The sequence below is a fragment of the Acanthaster planci genome, linkage group LG01, assembly GCF_054643075.1.
Source record: "Acanthaster planci isolate LZ-2023a linkage group LG01, COTS_SCS, whole genome shotgun sequence".
Lineage (NCBI taxonomy): Eukaryota > Metazoa > Echinodermata > Asteroidea > Valvatida > Acanthasteridae > Acanthaster > Acanthaster planci.
Window position 1 is genome coordinate 29,894,693 of NC_141777.1, and position 19,792 is coordinate 29,914,484.

Here is a 19,792-nt window from a genome sequence, read left to right on the forward strand (position 1 = left end):
CACAGTATAAACGTTGAAACACCACATAAAGATCCTCGCTAAAGGTTGGAGTTAGCGTGAATTTAATTACCTTCCAAAAAAAAAGGCCCCAGAGCTTTTTTTCCTTCCTTCCGTTCTCCATTTAGCTTTCATCATTAAAAGTCTTGTTTAGAAAGGAATAATAAACATTTGGACTCACTCTTCCACCCCCCTTCACTTCCATCGCGACTGTACCACCACCAGAGAGCAGCCCGTGCAATTTGTGTGCAGTTGCCGTTATGAATTATTGAGGCAAACTGGGTCGCCCATCATGTGGTGAAAATGTCAGACTCATCAAAAATGTAGCCGAGGATATATTATGCTGATGGGGCCGGGCAAGCCTAGCCGGCATGGCCAGTCTGCTGCGATGCGGTGTACCTCGACTGGGTGAAAAGGGTTGCCAAGGTTTGGCATTGTTCAGTTGCCGAATGCCGCACAGCAGTTAGTTCGTTATCCGCTCTGTAATCAAAGCATACTGTTATTTTGTCTCGGGAATGCCTTTTGAGTAATACCAAGATATCTCGTTTTGAGGAAAGTGGACCTACATGTACTTTACTTCATGGCACCGTCACTGCCAGCAAATGCTGTAAAACCAAGACTAAAGAGTAACACATGTACCAAGACATTAAAAAGACGTGAGCTGATACGTGTGTTTGCATATCATTCAGTTCAAAGACAGTGGCACGAAATAAAACAAGCTTGGTAGCTTTCATCAGGAACATAATACCCCCATAGATTTCATATGCATGCTCCTTTGATTTCAATTTTCTAGTGCTGTGCTACAGTTTTAACCAGTGACAAGACACTGGACAGAAAGGACAGAGGTTAAACTGGCAACATGCTTGCCTGATGCACAGCTGATCATTGACAAGTGGTAACACCATACTCATTGAAGCCACTGTAATGGATCCCTCTTATTATTAGTGTTTGTGTGGAGTTGCCTTATCAATTATGTATTTCTTATGCTATTAATATGTCTTATCTTTAGACCAGAGCAGCCATCTTTAAAACTCTGACGATGGCATTGCTATGGGTCGGTGTGGCCCTTCATTGTATCTACATCCCACATGCCTGTGTGTATTGTTGGTGTGAGTCGAGATTGTGTCGCTGTTATGAAGATACACATTGTACTTAATGCACTGCGATGTGACAAATACGCTCATAGTGGCCAAGCGAAATTGGGGCAATATATTTGAAGGCAAACGTTGGTTATTATCATCAGGCGCGGCTGGTGAAGTATGGCCAAATAATCAGAGGAGCGATGGTGTGCTGTGGTGCAAGGAGCAGTGTGCAAGCCCAAAGCTAACGGCTCGGCCACACTTGTGCACTGGAAGATGCGGGCGGACGGATGTCGGAGACGATTAGGGTTACACTCCATCCCGGTTATTTCATGAGCACAATTATTTTTTCTTTGATTCTGTGGGAGGCAGGTGAACAGTTGCCATTACATTACTGTGCATTAGGCCAGCTGTCTGGTTGCGTCAATGAAATTGCTCTCCGAGATGAAATATCTCTACTTGGGCGAGCTTCGGCAGGGTTCAGTGGAATGGGAGTGGGGGGGCGGATCAACAATGGCAGGATAATCCAGAAATTAAAATGTATGGAATATGAAATCCGTACACATTTATCAAATGCAAAAAAAAAGAGAGAAGAATGTTTTGATGCAGGAACTTATATTTGGGGTTTTTATTGACAGGTGTGTTCAAATTGCCAATTTATTGGTTTTTATTATAAAGATAAAGAAATTGACCGGAATGGGATTAAGTTTTAGATTTATTAAATACTAGAGTATCACAGATTTAGGATTATTTGAAATCTCTTGATGATTTTGCATCTTATTAGACAGTTAGCTTGAAGTTTGCTCAATGAAACCAGATCTGAGAAAAAGAAGTCATTTTGACTACAAATTATGATAGTTCATCTCTACAGATTGCAGTTGGCTGACAACAGTTCTTACAGCAGAGATGATCGCTTGTGCAAAAAAGGGGGGAAAATGGTTACCATGGAAAAAGAACCAAATAAAGTAGCCGTAATGCTGTGCACGTAAATCATTTTTTGACATTTAACATTCATATATGTATGTCAGAGCTGCATAGTTATTGAACAGGTGGTTTGCTCAATGCCAGTTTCCATCTGCTTCATTTCTCAGAAAATCTTAGATGGAATCTTGTGTATAAAAATCCTTTTCTCAGAACTTGCAAAAGGTTCATAATTGCACTGGTTTGAGTGAGGCAGTTGAACACGGTCATACTGACATTGTTGAAGTGTTGATGTTAAAAATGTCTCATACACATGTGCCATTGTCATCGAAAATGAACTTGATGAGGCATCATGCCCTGCCCAAAATCAAAGCTGACTTGAAACATCTTACATTTAGACTTTGAAATATACATATAGATTGTGATTATTTTGACCTTGCAGTAATTTTGAGTTTTGTGAAGAATTTATCAAGTATGGTTGTGAGGATTCTGGATGCTGCAGGACTTTTTTTCTCATTCCTCTGAAATCATCTCAACATTGCTCTCTATCCGAGTAATCATTTGTTAATCAATACTCCCTCATCCACTCCCTAACTCAATTATTGACCCCAGTTAATCAAAAGGTCACGCGGAATCATCAATAGGACCATTATCACTGCGTAATTAAGTCAAGACCTCACTGCTGCGGCAGGACCATCGAGAGCTGCTTATCTCAACATCTCCTACCGGCTGTGAGCCGCTCAAAAAGGGCTCAAAATCACTGAACAAGATTTACATCAGTGTGACGTCATGGACCAGCTGTTTTTATAAAACAATTACCGTTTTCACAAAATCTGGCTTTTTTTTCCTATTGATTAAAACTGGGAAATGGAACAAAGCTGCGGGAGTGTGCAGATTATTGGCAGTGGATTGGTTGCAAGCGGATGTGGGTCATATGTCTTAGTGTTGCTGCATACTCCAGTTAGGCAAGAACTTGGCCGAATTCCTTGAAGGATCAGTATTGCCAAGCAAGCCACAGCCAATCTGCCTCCCAGACGTCGCTCTCACTTTGCACACCCTAATTAATGTTCTCTAATGACATGCGAATGGCACATTTGTTATTTGTGGGGTGTATACAGGGCCGTAGTTAATTGGTAAAATCCCCTCTTTAACAAAGGGACATGGAATTGCACTGTAATTGGGAATCTGGTTTTCCTTTTGCATACAAACGAGTCTCATGCCCTGCTGTAAAATCCTGTAAACCAAAGCAAATGGAGTTGCAGATCAAAAGCAACACTTGTGAATTCCACTGAATTTTCCATTTCCATAGGCCTACACATCACTGTTTTGTCAGCAAGTCCAAGCACAGACCAAATAGAGCTATTGTTTGTTTGACCGGGTTTTAAAAATTGCTGTAAAGGAAGTACACAAATCAGAGATGAATTCTGCTAACCAACAAAGGGGAGGGGGAATATTCTATTTCAAGAATTTGCTAAGCAGAAAACTGAGCTTTGAAAATTTGCAAGCAGAGAACCAGTCAAAGGCAGTAAACACAGTGACACACTTTAGCTGGTAAGCTCTTTTTGTGAATCAAATCTTTTCTGTCCTCAGGAGTTGTGTTGCTTAACAACCTCTGTTACATTGACCCTGTGCTCAGGGGATACTGAACATGTATTTTGCATTTGTTTACAAGTTAAGCGGCTTTTGAGAGCTCATCAGGCTGGTGCCTTCATTTGATGCACGTAGCTGAGTGAAAGATGAAAATCTTTCAAATGAAATGTGACAGCTGGTTCGGGATGTTGGAGAATGAACTTGGAGGATCAGTTGTTTGGTTGGTTGAAAATACGAAATAGTTCCCTACTGGAAGACACTCAGCATTAGACAAGATTGCTCGGGTAATACAACACCGGTGTCTGTTTCCAGAAGCAATTTTTCTTTGTTCTGAAATTTAAAAAAAAAATGGGAATAATATGTAGAGCATCAGATATAGGCTGATGGAATCTTTCAAAATCACGTTAAAAGTCTTCCTAAATAAATAATAGTTGATGTTGATTTTGCCTGTGAGATTGATCTCAGATTAAGTAGAGTGTGTTAATCAATGTCTTAAGTATTGAATGTCTCTCACCTTGTCCTACACCCGTCTGTCCACATGGACTGTCTGTGTAAGAACAGGACACATCATGCACAGTACAAATGGGAGGGGGGGCTTACAAGGTTAGATTGAGTGGCTGATCCAAGTTCAATTTGTGTCATTTCCGAAATATCAAAGTTCACTTAAGTTCTGTCTGTCTCGTGCATGCTTGTCTTTTAACATTAGGTCATTACATCAGGCTGCATAATGTTAGAGGCCGGCAATATGCAACGTGTAGACGCTATTTCCGAAAGTGATGGAACAAATCTTTACTCTGCAGTATTTTGCCGCTTGATTATTCTTGTTGAAGCTACAGATAATAGTCTTTGGGAGGGTGGGATGTATGAGAATGCCATCACGAGTTGTGGGATCATTGCTTCATTGGTACTCAGACTAACTTGCAGGAATGATGCCGTTGATTTGTCTTAGACAATTATTGCCACTGTTTGTTTGTACGAATTTGAAGTTTGATTCTAGAACCTTTTGTGAAAACGTGGTCATTATTAGGGACAAGTGTGCAGTGGCTGCATCTTCAGAGTGTTATGTAGTCATGTGAGTTGTTTTTACTGGGGAGGTTCTTTTAAGGTTCTTTTTTATGACTGTAAATTTAGACTGCAGTTTGCCTCTTGAATCAGAATGGGCTGACCAGACAAACCAGAAACTATGCATTAGAGAGGTTTTTTTAAAAAAATCTGGATGTCCAAGCAAACACTTGTCGTTCACATTCCTAATTTCCTATATTAGAGGCTGTTAAGTTGTGGATTGTAGATTTTGCACGTGCAGATACGGTACTAGAGAATTGGTAAAGTAAAAGATGCATTATTTTTGATATGCTGTCTTTGTGTACTGCATGTATGCATGCATTTCTACTCCCATGTAACCTATCATTACCTCCATGAAATTAATGTCACCTAAATGATACTTTATTATAAAGGATTCATTGCAAAGCTTGATTTTATTTGGCATCATTTGACTGCTTTTGGAAGCCATTATACCTTTTCTTCTAGCACTGACTGTGTCATTGATTTACTGTAGTATATATCAAGGTTTATATTTGGTTTGAATGTGCTGGGACTACCTCTGGAATTTGTTTTTCTGTTGAACGGTAGCGGAGAATTAATTGAAAAGAAGAGAATGGAAATTTGCATTGTCATGTAGCGTCTTGCAGACACTGTGACGCTCAATGCCTGAAGCATCCTTCTGAGAGTTCTCAAATGTATAGGTAAAGACCACATGGAAACATCACAAACAGCAAGTATTACCATTTTTCAGAGACTCTAATTTCTGGAGCAGTTGCAGTCGTTGCAACAGAATCCGCTGTGCGTTTTTGACTGTCATGTCTGTCTGGGCATGGGCACAGGAGGCGAGTAGACGTAAGTGGAACAGCAGCAATGGGAAAGGCAAGTACAGCGTCCTTGGCCGACTCATCTTGGCAGTTGTACTCCTGCGTGGGCATAAGGATCTACCAGCATTTGGATTCTAGAGGACAATGACTAAATTGGCCAATAAACCAATATTGATCATCCAGGGGTTTAAGTTTGCTGTTCAAAGGGATCTGGGGCCTGAACCCACTCTGAATGGGAATTGAATGTTTAGAGTCATGGTGCCAGCGTACACAATCTTGGATACTCTGAGCAATATGTCTTTGGGTATAAGGAGACCACGAAACACATCGTGGTTACAAATATCAGTCACACTTACTGCCCAGGGGTTGTTGTTTGACTCTCCTTTTTAATTTCATTTCTTCTGTAGTTATTTGGATTTTCTTGTTTATTTGTTTTAAATTTCTTGTGTTGATTTACAGTAACTATTTTAGGACTTAACCTTTTTCTAATAATTTTGTTTGACATTTTCTTTGGATGTACAATTATTTTTCTGTAAAGGAAAACTGATGTAAATGATTGAAATTTTTTTGTTTTTTAAAGAATTTATTAAAATTGCGAGGGTGGCGCAGTCATTTTAAATAAGAACATCACTAAAATGTAAATGATGTGTATTCTTCAGAATTTGAAAATCAAACACGTTATTTCATTACATGGAGATGTAAATGATGTGTATTCTTCAGAATTTGAAAATCAAACACGTTATTTCATTACATGGAGATTTTGCGTTTAAACTTAACTTGGCGAAAGTGCCATTTTAAACGCATGTAAACTAAAGCTCAGACAGCAGACAGATAAAAAAGAACACACGGTAAAAGACAGACAAGATGTAATCTTAAATGCTGAAATTGCTGTTTTAAAGTTCCAATCTGCTTCTTTTTTTTTAAACCCTTCAAGGGGATAATGACAATCATAGGAACACTGGTAAATCCTGGAAATTATTTCTGGGAGAGGGTTTGTAAAAAAATTGGTAGTAATCAATACATGGTATCAACACACCTAATTTTATGTACAAGTTTTAAGGCCAATATAGGCAATGGGCATTCATCCCAACTAACAGCTTTTGATTGGCACAGATATGCATAAGCAGGCATGAATAGGCATGAATAGTCATGATGTGCATAAATATGCTAAAAAAATGGAACTTGTATTTATGACATATTCATATCTGCAACTATGATTCCCAGTTTGCCTAATTATGCAGGAGTGGGCATAATTATACAAATTGGCACAGTTACACACCACATAATGCATAAATGGGCACAATCCAAATGTTCGCAGCTTTCCCGTGTAAGTCCCATCCAAAGCTGTTTTTATGTAACCAACTCCACCAAATTCACGCCACTCAAGTTTTAAAAATCCTGCAAGATCAAATCAGTGTGTTTGCTACCTATGAAACTGAATGACAGATTTCTTTTTTTTCTTTTCTGCAAAGTCTAATTGCACGAATGTCTCTGTTAGATACAAGGCGGAAAATATCAAGTCTAGTTTATAACAAGCTGTCTAGTTGTTTAATATCATATGCCTGACAATTTTTTTTAAATAACACCCAGAAAAACTGAAAAAATTCACATTTTTATATAATTGTTTTTAACATTACTAAATAGTACTTTGTTCAAAAAATCACGGAGAAAGATTGTTTAAGGTATGTAACAATGTTTGTATCATGAACTAAAAAAAAGTAAAAATTGCACAGTGAAGATTACTTTTATTTATTTTAAAATTTTTTTCATCGAATCTCACCCCAAAGTCAAACAGAAATAAAGTGCAACATTTATAATTTACTGGATGCATGCGTCAAGCACACTGGATATAAAAATAAGAACATTTATTGCAACCTATGTTGATGGTAGCCATGTCCTAAAACTCATGTCAAAATCGCCCATCTGTAATTCAGCTTTTTCCAATTTTTTAGGAGTCCTGTCCTGCATGAAGTTGAAACTTCTTAAAATCTGATTCTGAATTGATTTTACTTTCCGTAAAAAAATTCTGGTGTCATAAAAAATTGATGAGTTTAGATTGCCTCAACCAGCACTTAATATCAAGGTAAGTATTCCCCAGAAATGAAGATTTGTATAATTTATATTGCCCTAAAAAGGTCTTTCTCATCTATATCTTGGCAAATCTAATCAGAGGTCACTTGAAAAGATTTCTTAAAAAGACTCAAAATTTATGATGGTTTCTATTTGAAGAACCTTGAACCTTTTTACCAAAACATCTGCATTTGCCATCTTATTTAGAAACAGGTGTATTTAAACCAGGTAAAACATTTTCAGTGATAAAATAGGACATTATTTTAAAAGAGCACTGCAATTCATTGATGTATATTTTGACTTACTGTATCAAAAGCACATAGTGAACATCTCTGCCATCCTTTTTTCATGGCTTTTTTCAGAGTAAAAAAAAGAAAAGAAAAGATGTGATAGGCGGAGGTATTATGCTGTGGTGGCAAGTTCCTGGTGTTTAAGATCGCAATACAGAATGTCACCAGGAGCGTGGGTGTGTGGGGGGATGGGTCATTAATTAACTAGAATTCATTTACCTTCTGTTAATTCCCGAACACCTCCTCAGATGAAATACATGTATGCATCAGCAGAGGATATCAACACAAGGTCAGATAGATTTTCATTTGTAATTACCATGAGGCATCAGTCTAATGTTGTAATGTTTGGTTTAACCTGATCTTGTATGGTATGTTTTTGTTTTGCAATGATGAACTATCCACAAGATATTCAAACAAAGATTGGTAAAAAGCATAAACATTTTGTAAATGTTTTAATTATTTTGAACATATAAAAACCTCTTTTTTGCAACTTTTAGATTTCCAAAAAAAAAAAATCTTTTTGACCGCACTTCCTTTATACATCAGAATATCACAGCTGTGTTATCAACACAGTTGAATTGAAATAACTAAAGAGGAGATGTCATTCAGCTGCATGTTTGATTTTGGTTTCCAATTAAAAAGATGGGATTACTAGAAAAGTGATGAAGAGCAATTCTGGAGGACTTGAGCCAGAATTCTGTACGTTTGTGATATTTTTCTTCAGATTGTGACAAAATGCCACTGTATCAACAAGCCTGATTTTTCTGGCCTTTTTTTCCCAGTAAGTCATGTTGCTTGAAACTGACCAAGTTATGCTGCTTCCCCAGATTTAGTAGTTGTTATTATTTAGAGCTAATGGTGCATATCACTTCAGTTGTTTCAGGATGGCAACTAGAATCGTTTTCCTGTTTTCATCCTTGTGTTGTGTGTTTCTTAGTGCCCAACAGAAATTATGTTTTACTCTTTTAGAAAATCTTTCAGAAACTTTTTGAGTAACACGAGAAGCCCTGCATTTTAAGGTGACTTGGTTAGAAAGTGTACATGCTAGGCCTGTTCGATATCATGATAATTGTCGAAACTGCTTTATTTTTCTCTCTTTGTACTTCCACTGCTAAGTTAGTGGAGCAATAACCGCATTGCTTTCGTCCAGTGACAAGAACGGAATTGAACATGCAGTCTGAGTGCCGAGTCACTGATCAGCGCCACAAATGCACACTTAAGGGAACCATTGGCCCAGGATTCAAGTTGTCTCAATACCCGTGCCGATATGCAGTTGATTTTACAGGGCATTAATGACATCATTTATTTGGACTTCATGAAAGCTCAATCACAGTGTTCTTGTATTTTCCACTTATCCAGAAGTGTCATATTTGTCACTAAAATCTTGCTTTTATCACTGAGGAAAACATTGTACGTAGTTTGACGAACATTATTTCCAAAAGTTCAAACAACAATAAACTCCAAAGTAACATTGACGTGAATTTTGGGAAAATATGACTTTTGGTACATAGTCATAACTTAATTTATGTAAAATAGTGGGTGTGGCCAAGTGCATTCGGTTCTGTGGTACCACATGGAAAAAGAAGCCACTCAGAGCAACAGTGGTCTGTATGTTTGTAATGATACAAATTCCCAAAGATTTACAGAAAATAACTTCGTTTCCTTTAATTTCACTGAAATAAGGCAATTTGGGGCTCAATTCATATTTTTTGGATTGTCTGGTAGACAGCTCTTTTTAACCATATGCCGCCGGGTTTAATTTGAAGTTGTATGACGTATACCCGGGGGATTTTCAAGATCTTACGTTTTCAAAATTCTTCATAAATTCATAACTTCATTTACTGGACGTTTACACTCACAGAAATGACTGTCTGGTGGCTACTCTAATCTGACAGACAACATCTATTGACACCCGAGAATTTCAGCCAGGCCTGCCCAGAGCCCAGATTGTGCAGTGTTGCGTAATTTTCTTTTATTCCCGAAACTGGCCTAGTGTGCTGCTGGCGTCTTTTCAAATGCAAACCAGATTAGCATGTAGCAGTATTGTATCGCTCATCCCTGTAGCACCTTTGTCCCAGGTGGTAATCCGCTTGCACTGAATGCCACAAACAGTGGTATAATCATTCAAAACAGTGATGGATTTCCTCCGCTGTTGGCAACTGAAAATATGTTGGCAATTCCCAGCAGCTTGGTCTTTTGTTCAGAGTACGGTCTTTTGTTACAAGGCCCAGCTCTGCTGTCTGATTTCGGGCAGCTATGCGTATCAACCGAAGGAGAGCGATACCGGAAACCCCGGCACCATGTGGTTAATGTACCACGTGACAGTCATTTGTTGCTGCTCCATGCTTATACCGCCCATTCGTTCTAGACACCCAATGGCGTTTGAGATTTCCAAGGGGACGTGTACATACATCGGTAGTTTACTTAGTAGCTGAACTTGACTTTGTTGGTTTCATTCCATCTGAATTAATATCGTGGCTATAGATGCTTTCAATGGTAACCAGCGATGGAAGATGGTGCAGCGCGCAATACCAAAATTTCCTTGTTTTTGGTTTGGCATGTGAAAGATACTTCAAGGTGCACAATGATTAACCGTTTTCACTTATTAAAAATGTTCAAGTTAGTTTTCTTCTGGTTCTGGTGGTATTAAAAACAAATTAGAAATTAATTCAAGTTGGGTTTGCCCAATGAAAAGTAACATTTAGGCCAACACACGCTTCAGGGAACGGCACTGTTGGCGTCTGATCATGTGATCGAACTTTATTTATGCAGACCTCGTGACACAATGGTGGCGGACGTGAAGCCCCCCCAGGAAAAAATGACTTCATCACGATAATATCGAATATTGCATAATATCTAATATTTTTTTTTTAAGATACATCGGTTTCAGAAAAAATGAATATTGAACAGGCCTAGTACCATGCTAATGTACACTGTGTACTCCAGTTAGGTAAAAAGTATTGTGTATTTACAGGGAAAGAGATGACTGTTCTGGATACTGATGGGCATCGCTTGTTAGATCATATTGAGAACATCACACATCTTCAGTTGTACCATATGTATACTTTAAACCTGTGCAATGAAGAAATAAAATGAAATCAGGATTTTGTGAGGTTGTAAATATCATTGTGAATAATTAGGGTTGAAAGAGCTTGATGGCAGATATTTTGTACTGACGTGAGTTTTTCATGTTTACAAAAAACTGATACAAGCATGAAGTTGTTATTGTGCCAAATTTTTAAAGCAAGTTCCAGGCCTAGAACCGTGAAAGTCGGAAAGATGCTTAGAGATCTTCGTAGGCTTTTTTTCATAAAGGGGTGTATTTCTTGTCAATTAGTTAACCATAAAGCATGTACATATTGCTCCACCCAAAAATATGACATTCATGTCATTGCACTCAATCACATGTCAACAAATTGAATTATTTATTTCACCAACCAGCAGGGATCTAGCTAGCATTTCAAAAGAAATATTCACACCAAAATTGTCTAAGCCATAAATGACTTGAATGGTTTGATTTGTCTTTTTTTTTGTCTTGTGTGACAAGTATTTTACAAAGCTCAATGATACACACGAAATTGATGATCAATAAAGTTAACTTTCAAGGGGAAAAAATCAAAGAGACACAATCAAAATCAGTATCGATTATGTGATCTTTGAATACTGAAATGCTTGAAATGAATAAACAAGTTTATTTATTGCATCTGTGCATTCTAAAATTCTATTCAGCTGAGCGTAGTGAGACACATTTTGCCTCAGCAGCAGTACATTTAAGAAAGGATTTGTAGACAGTATTCAGCAATATTGTGTATTTGGAAAAATCGTTTGCAAACACTAGTTAAATCCCTGCCATGTAAGCTGACATTTGGAGGTGCTTCGACCTCGCTGTTTGAAGATCCTGCTAAGAAGTATCTTAGTTAATCATTAACAAATTTATGTTACATCATCAAAAAAGAGAAGAGTAGTGTAAGATTGAACATGTGACATATTTGCAATTTGAAGTGATGAAAAGACATGACTTTGACTTGATTGCAATCAATGTTAAATAAGTCAACATAATGGGAAGAATTGAATGAGAAAGATGCCATAAAACGACCACAAATTCATGACTAAGATTGTAAAAAACATCTTTTGTACAAGGCTTTATAAAAAGGGAATAGTATATAGTCTACTTGGAAACGAGATACCAAAGCCATAATGTTAAATATTGCAATATCTGTCCATAGAAAATATTTTCCTACTACGAATGAAGAAGAAATTGTACTTGACTTTTTTTTTAATTTTAGGCAGATACATGTATATTATGCCAGGAGCACTTTGTAGGTGCAAAATTGTACGGGGGAGAAAAAGCAGGCTATGTAGGCCTATTTAGTTAAAGACGCCTATGCAGTGTAATTCTAGACACCCAATAACTGTACTGTAATATGACAGCTCAACAAAGGGTTCAATTGAGAAGAAAAAGACAACCACTTGAAACTGGTACACTTCCCCCATCCCCTTCATTTTGAGGGTAAGGGTTAGGGGACCAAGACTTTCACTTTTTGATTGATATATTCTGGAACCCTGTGTAGATGTGTCAAGCACAGTCAATTGTAAGCAATACGCATGCCAAATTGTACACTATTACGGAGGAAAAGAAAATCATATGTACAACATACTGGTGAACTGTAGCCATACCACAGGCACTATTGAAGCTTGAACTTTGCAAAATTGGCGACAAATTATAAACCTTTCCCTGAATAAAAACGCTCGAACTGGTGACTTCCATGAAAGAAGTTCTTGTCATAGTTGCTTGACTTGATGTGGAAATTTAAAGAACCAGCATTAATGAGTGTTTTACACTAAAACCAGGGAAGGTTGTTTCCTTTGTAAAATGTGGCCAATTCTTTGTCACATGATCATGGCATGAGCAACCATCAATCAAACTTCAAGAGTATCTGGATATTGTTCAGGGATATGGCATTCCAGCATCTATTTCAAATTTAATTTGGAAGTCCAACATTAATACTTCAATAAGCAAACCCATATTGAAAGGGATTTTTAAACATTATTACGATTGTTAACAGCTATAGTACTTTATATCTTGTCTGTATGTAAATACTTGCATATACTGCTTCTTTGTTTCAGTTTATTTCGTGTGTTTTGTTCTTTCCGTCACTGTTCAATACACATAGTGTATTGCAATTTTTCACAGCTGGAAAACCTGTCAAGAATGCGTTGTAATTTCTCTTCTTGTTTTACGTTTGTTAATTCAGTCAAATCTTTCCGTGGTTCAGTTTTTCGTATCGTATCGCAACTTGTTTGGAAGGTTCAGTCGAGTGTGTACTTTGGCTGTTTGCGCATCGTACAGGTTATTGCTTACGGAACCTAGAAAATATCTGTGTCATGTTACCCTGTCAACATTAACAATGGAGTCATCCGAACTGTACCTTGTTTCATCCACAGCCTTCGGGATGAAGTCTGGTCGTAGCTCCCAGGGATCCCCAAACTCCTGCTGTTGCTGCTGTCGCAGGGCGTAGTGATCCACTCGACCCACACTAGCTTTACATTTCCCTTTGCACGATCGGCTACGGCTTGGATTCTCATGTCGGTTTTCGCCACCGGCCTCCACGGCTGGACACTCACAGTTGTGTCCACCCTGGGCCCCGGCTAGGGCTTGTCGCTCTAACCTCTCCATGGTGTTTCGTTGTTTAGAAAGTGGTGATATTCCCGTCGGCATTGGAAGTCCGTAAGCGTCCATCTCGTCCTTTGCTTGGCGTAGTTTATCGCACAGTTTTAAAAAGTCGTGGAAATCTACTTTTTCCAGCTCTGGCGTCATGGTCTCCTTGTAGTAGTGATATCTTAGATCCAGAGGTGAATTGTCGCCTAATTTATCCAGAGTTCTACAGGTGTCTTCAAAGTTGAGCAGTGCGTCTTCGTCCTGATCATGATTAATAAACTCTATGCGGAATTCTGCTATGTTGGCAGCATTCCAGTGCGGGTATTCACGCGAGAGCTCATCAAAATCAACTTTTTCTAAGTGCTGTCTAGGAACGAGAAACTTTCGCCTGGCCTCCAGCATATCTCCGTATATATTTTCGTGGATACGGTGGAATGATGTGGCGTGGCACCGCACCACCAGCTCCTGGTTATTCACGACACGGCGCTTACCGGTACTGGTGAAGAACTCCGAAGGCTCGAAGGAAATAGGCTCCATTTCGATGGGGAAGCTAGGTGCTAGGCCCATCTTCAGCCGGGAGCCCAGGTGACTGTCACAGAATAGCCCGAATACCATCAGAGCGAATGCCAGCACTAGCCATGCTCTGATCCCACACGTCACATGGTAGCCTCCCTCCTTCGCTGGTTGGTAAATCCACACATTAGGGGAGCTGATCCAGGGACATCATGGCTCATCTGTGCAGCCTTGTGAATCCCGTGCACAAACAGGCAGCATTGCTGATGTATGTCCATGCAGTGGAAACAAGCCCAGCAAGATAAATTGGAATTATTTACATTGTCATTGGCAAGCAGCACATGATATATCTGTACACATCCACAGCTGTGGACACACAGAACTCACACAACCTGCGGACTGATGCTCATCATAATTTAACACACCGATAACTTAGCCCGGTGATTATTACATCCAACTAATGGCAGGCGTACACTGGCAATGTGCATGCGTGCTCAGTGTACATGTACAGGCAGTGCTGTCCCCCTACTCAATATCCTTTCCTATGACACAAGCCACAGACGTTTCCTTCACACTCTGCGGTCGACCAGTGCCTGGCTTGGCCAGTGCAGCACGTCATGCAGATATGCAACCTCTGACATTGGCCAAGTCACATGACATTGCCGGCAATCAGCACTGACAGTAAATGCACGAAACAATTGGTTGTATGGGTTATGCAATAGAGTATTACTGGGGCTGGTTCAGAAACAGCTAGCTGTACTGTGAATTGCGAGGATTATTTTGCCTCTATCTCAGTTTTTTTTTGTTGTACATTGTCTGTGTGCACACTATCCCTGTGCTACTACCAAATTGTGTAGAGGCATAGCCCTAAATCATGTAAATTAATTGCGTGTCATATGGGATTTCATTGGTAAATGTCAGGGTGGTACCATTCTACCCATGGACGGGGTGTTTTTATTTCACTACAACAGAGGTTTTTTTCTACCATTGAAAATCAGATGAATCAGGGTTTAATTCTCAATCTAATTAAAATGATAATTTGTACATCTGTACAGAGATATTGCTACTTCATTCCCGCAGACTGTTGCATGAGTCCCTCACTGTTCAAAGCCATCACCCTACCATACCAGTTCTTTGTGCCTTCTGTGGTACAATGCACTGAGCGAGATGTACAAACATCCAGCTGTCTTTACTTGAGTAAGCAAGCTGAGCAGTAAAAACAGTGAGTGAGAAGAAACTGCCAGCAGAAATGGCCCATCCACCCCCGGACCTCCTAGTGGAAGATTCCTTATAATTTCCTCCATGCATATTTTGCATTTATGGAAGGCATTCAGAGACCACTTCATTTGCTCAGCGATGGCTGAAACAAATGAAATAAATGGATGCTTTTTATAAACAGAATGGACGAGATATTGCACTAATACAGTCCCTACGATTTCAGCCATGAATGAGGGCATTTTGCAATCAAGACTAACCCGTAAATCATTATTTGGGGTCCTTTGTCAGAATCGTGTATGCGTTGTGCCATTTGCATTTGATCAAGAATGTATATTGGATATTTTGACAGGCGTCTGTGCATCTCTCATGGGAAAATTCTGGCCCACAAGAAATTGCTGTAGTGCACGGTATGCCAGGCAGTTCAAATGCTAGCTGCATGGAACCATCCAGTGTGAGGCCTTATGCACTATGCTGTAAAGGGTTTTCTAATTGCGACCCCATGTTCATTATCTCCGGCCCATATTATATCACAATTTTGGGTCCCCTCAGGCTAACGCATAAAAAAGGCGCAAACTGGTGCAGCTGGATTTAGCTACATGTACTTAAACAATACAGACTGTGTTAGGCTCTTGTGGTGATATTATTAATTTGAAGCTCTTTTCTCAACGGGCTGGTGCCAGTTGAGAAAAGCTATGTACCTGTACTGGTTGACAGGGGAATTCACTGGCTTCCTGGGGCAAAACTGTGAGTCAAACACATTGTTTATAAAGAAATAAAGCTACTCACAAAAATTTGTGCTGGTATCATTTCTGATCAGGCCAGAAGAAATTTTTAATATGCTGGTACTGCCTTCTGTATTTTGTTACATTAGTAATTTGGTTTCTATTCTGTTTGTTTTTTTTTCATTTTCATATGCTTTGTTGGGCAAAAAAAGGGAAACGGAAGAGGGAGGTGGAAATTTAAATTGAGCTTTTAAAAGTTGTTCAAATAATGATTTTTTTTTTAAAGAGGTAATGGTTGAACAGTTTCAACCATACCGTCCAAGTGTAAGTGCAGTGATAACTCTGAGCTATTAAATGTTGCTTCAGGTTGCTGCTTACATGTTTTTAGTTTTTTGTCAATTTCTCAGATTTTGTTCAAAAATGTTTTGGAGAATCACACAAACTAATCCCTGATCAAGCTGAGGGTTATGCGTACATGTTGGTTTACTGGAACAATTAATTGTGTTTCCTACAAAAATTGTGATGGATGAGAGTTGGACTTACACAGCTTTTAGCTGATGTGCATGTGCACTTATTCTTACTATTATTTGCACATGTTTTTACATCAGTTGTTTTTCTTTTTTGAGGAATAGTTGGTATTTGTATCTTTTTGTATGTTCTTGTTTGATGAACTGAAAGGCAGAGCTCAGAATGTTTATTGGAGGAAAGGGAATTTGGGTAAATTGCAATCAAAATACTGTGGCCTTAAAGAAACAGATTCCAAAAAGCAATAGTTCTTGGTGATACTTTTAATAGAAAAGATATGAACTTGTGCATTGACTTTTTGTGTGTGTTGACAGCATACCTTCTTTTAAGTTTGTTTTCAGTGGTAATTAAAAAGCAGTACTAAGAATGGAACATGAAAACGAAGCATGGACCTTTCAGCAATATGGCTGTTAGGATCACTTCTGTAGTTTGACTGCCTGTCCATTATGGTCACATGCCTGTTTTATCCATGATTGGCCCATTGTGACCAGCTGCATAGCCTGACCACTGGTACTTTGCAGATACTGGTGCCGGCCGCTTCACACAGTGGCTTGTCACCATTGTGTAATTCATCTGCTGACCAGTCATAGACCTTTTATTTTTTGAAATCGTTCTTAAATTCCACATGGACATAAAAAACTTTTTACTCAATAGATAATTTCTTAACTGCATCCCTGCAGCATGCAACTTTTTTTATTGACTGAAACTCTCTTCTAAAGTTCTTTCCATCCTTGCTTTTTATCTCTGCAATTCCATTTTTCCCCTCTCATCACCTGCCAGCCTCATATACCAGCCTTGAGTTCCCAAGTTAACACATGATAAACATAATTGTTCTCTTCCATCACACAGCCATTTTCTTCTTCCCAAAATGGAAATGCCAACCTTACGCAAAGCCCGACATCAGCCAAAGTCAGGTGTGACGTAGTGGAAGGGACGTCTTGCGTAAGGTTCATGACATCAGCGTCATTCTTTTGGAAAGCTGGGTACACTAGCCACCTCTCCTCTTGACCTCTAATGCACAGACCTTCCCCCCCTCCTATCTCTCCCTTGACTCTTAACTTGCTGGAGGCAGGTACTGGCTCTGATAACCTTTGTGGTGCATCTTCATCCACTCTTCCTGAGTGTGATTTCAGCTCCCCAAATAACCCCCGTCCCTCCTGAAAGCCTTCAGGACTGCCATTTATTGCCGGGAATGAATACAACCAGCACTTTGCTTTAATAAATAAAATAGTCATGTTACCAGTATTCTCCTCTCGGCAAGGTTGGCTCAGGAAAACATGTCAAGTGGACTTCCATATTTTGAGGTTTCTAGAATTATGTTTTCTCAATTTCCAAGTGTCACTTACACCTTGTCTCAGGAGCTGCTTTGTAGTTTGTTACTGGCTTGCCAGTTGTTTCAACCAAAACATTTGAATTGTATTTTTTATGATTGTGACATCAATTAAACCATTGAATGACACATCAACCTTCATGATTCACTTCCATTTACGTGCACAGCATCGGAGAACAAGGTGTTGCTTTTTTGTTCAAAATAAAAGAAATATTTAATAGTCATACTGAGTTTGTTAGCTTTATTTCTAACTTTTGATTATCTTGCATTAGGAAAAGGAATATCCACAGCCTTTTTTACGAAAAATAAGTGAAAGCAAGAATCAACAAAGAGAAGTTTTATACTTTTCTTTTGAAATGAATGGTGTTCTGCCCAGTTTTCACTTCTATCACTTTCTTTAACCACCATGAACATCGCTATTCATTTTGCTGGTAGGTAATCATAGACTGTACTGATGCAAACATTCTGTCCATCTAAACGGGAACCGTTTTCCAACTGTCCTGGTTGATCAAAGCTTTACAAATAGACACTTCAGACTCTCAGTGCGGGAACAAAATATAGCCACTAGCTCGTTAAAGTGCTGAAACCTTGACCAGCAGACCAGCAGACCAGCGTAAGCCTTACCGGTGGCAACAGATTAAAATGCTTTTGAAAAAAAACCCAAATGTGACCTGGCACGACAAACTGAGTGTAAAGTCACATTCTGTTCTTTCCTGTTTGGAGGGTTCAAAGTCAAATATTGAAGTGGAAGACAATTTTGGCATTTTGTAATTTTTTAAAAGAGTAACCCCTCTATTTAATTCCAATTTTGTTAGCAGGGTAAGATATTTTAAAATGTCATTTTCTCAGCAATTTCAACGATAGCATTAGTTCTGCCCAGTCAGAAATGTTGAAACAATGTCAGAAATAAAGACGCAAAGCTGCCAGAATAATGCCACGTAGTCACCTCATACTTTTACGTTAAGTGTTTCATGTAAATACCATTGAAAAGCTCTCTTTCTGCTTATTCAAGAAACACCAATTTCAGTGTTTGAAAATTCCAAGTTTCAGCTCATTTTGTGGTGACAGGTCACAAATGTGTAATGGTGAAGTGTAATAGGATATACTTTCATGTATAATCCTATGGTGACCATACTTATGTCTGTGTGCAATGCTTTAAGGCAAAGCTGCATGTTGCTGTTGATGAGTGCAGAGATGCCAACTTGTTTTTACGATTTGTTTTGTCCATTTATGACTGTACAATCCAGACTAAGATTTTTACAATTTCCAACTCAAAGGTACAAAACCAGACAGTGTGTATAAACTCTACGTAAGCTAGCACAGAGCAGGCCTTGGTATGCAGGCGTCAGAAATGTGTCGCAGGTATCCCTCAGGTTTTGCATACAAACTGCGTGAGTAACGGCAGAAACCAGCATGGTTAAATCATCCGTTCGCCCTGATTAATGCTTTGATGAACAGGAGGCGAATAGGCACGATTCCACTTCATATGCAATATGATTGTCTACGTCCCTGCATTGTACTGTTGACCACGTGGAGGACTGTCGAGGATTTGACTCTTGGATATTTGGTGAGCAAATGGACTTATTTTGCACTGTGGCAACAAGTGAGCAGAAGTTCAGGGATGAATACACCTCTAAAAAGGGCCTTAATTACAAAGTCTTGTCATGGAGAAGCTTACGTCTTTTGCAACGCATGTAACTGTGACATGATAAACATTGCCCACACTGGATCTTGTGACACCAAGAATCACATTAGTTAGGCCCAGAAAAAATAGCTCTGCTTCCGATTAAATAGGGTCGGTAGGTAAGGATTTTTTGACCATTTTTTTGTGCTGATTAGATGGGACGAAAGTTGCTAAAAATTGCCCCAAAATTGATTAAAATAAGAACTTACTAGAATTAATGTGGAAATATAATTAACAATTACATGTAATTAAAATTCACACTTGCACAATGCTAGTCAGGTAAATACCGGTACAAGTGTTTTGACATGAAAAGAAGTTGTCGACAGGTG

General features: G+C 38.9%; 2 protein-coding genes across 20 annotated transcripts in view; one reads left to right on the forward strand and one right to left on the reverse strand.

The window, feature by feature from the left end:
• Positions 1–19,792, forward strand: part of rad51b (RAD51 paralog B) — a 209,670-nt gene that overhangs the window by 64,215 nt on the left and 125,663 nt on the right. The gene's annotated exons all lie outside the window — the stretch shown is intronic.
• Positions 45–14,786, reverse strand: LOC147800653 (uncharacterized). 3 transcript variants are annotated; one of them, XM_087131970.1, is made up of 2 exons: positions 13,242–14,786; positions 45–477 (listed from the first exon to the last, which is right to left on the reverse strand). In XM_087131970.1, exons 1-2 carry the CDS (start codon positions 14,084–14,086, stop codon positions 360–362), a joined length of 963 nt encoding a protein of 320 aa, XP_086988096.1. In that variant the 5' UTR covers positions 14,087–14,786; the 3' UTR covers positions 45–359. The 3 variants fall into 3 exon arrangements, with proteins under 3 accessions (XP_086988096.1, XP_086988184.1, XP_086988127.1); XM_087132058.1 differs by lacking the exon at positions 45–477 and adding an exon at positions 6,320–10,884 and having other exon boundaries at positions 13,242–14,783; XM_087132001.1 differs by lacking the exon at positions 45–477 and having other exon boundaries at positions 6,320–14,779.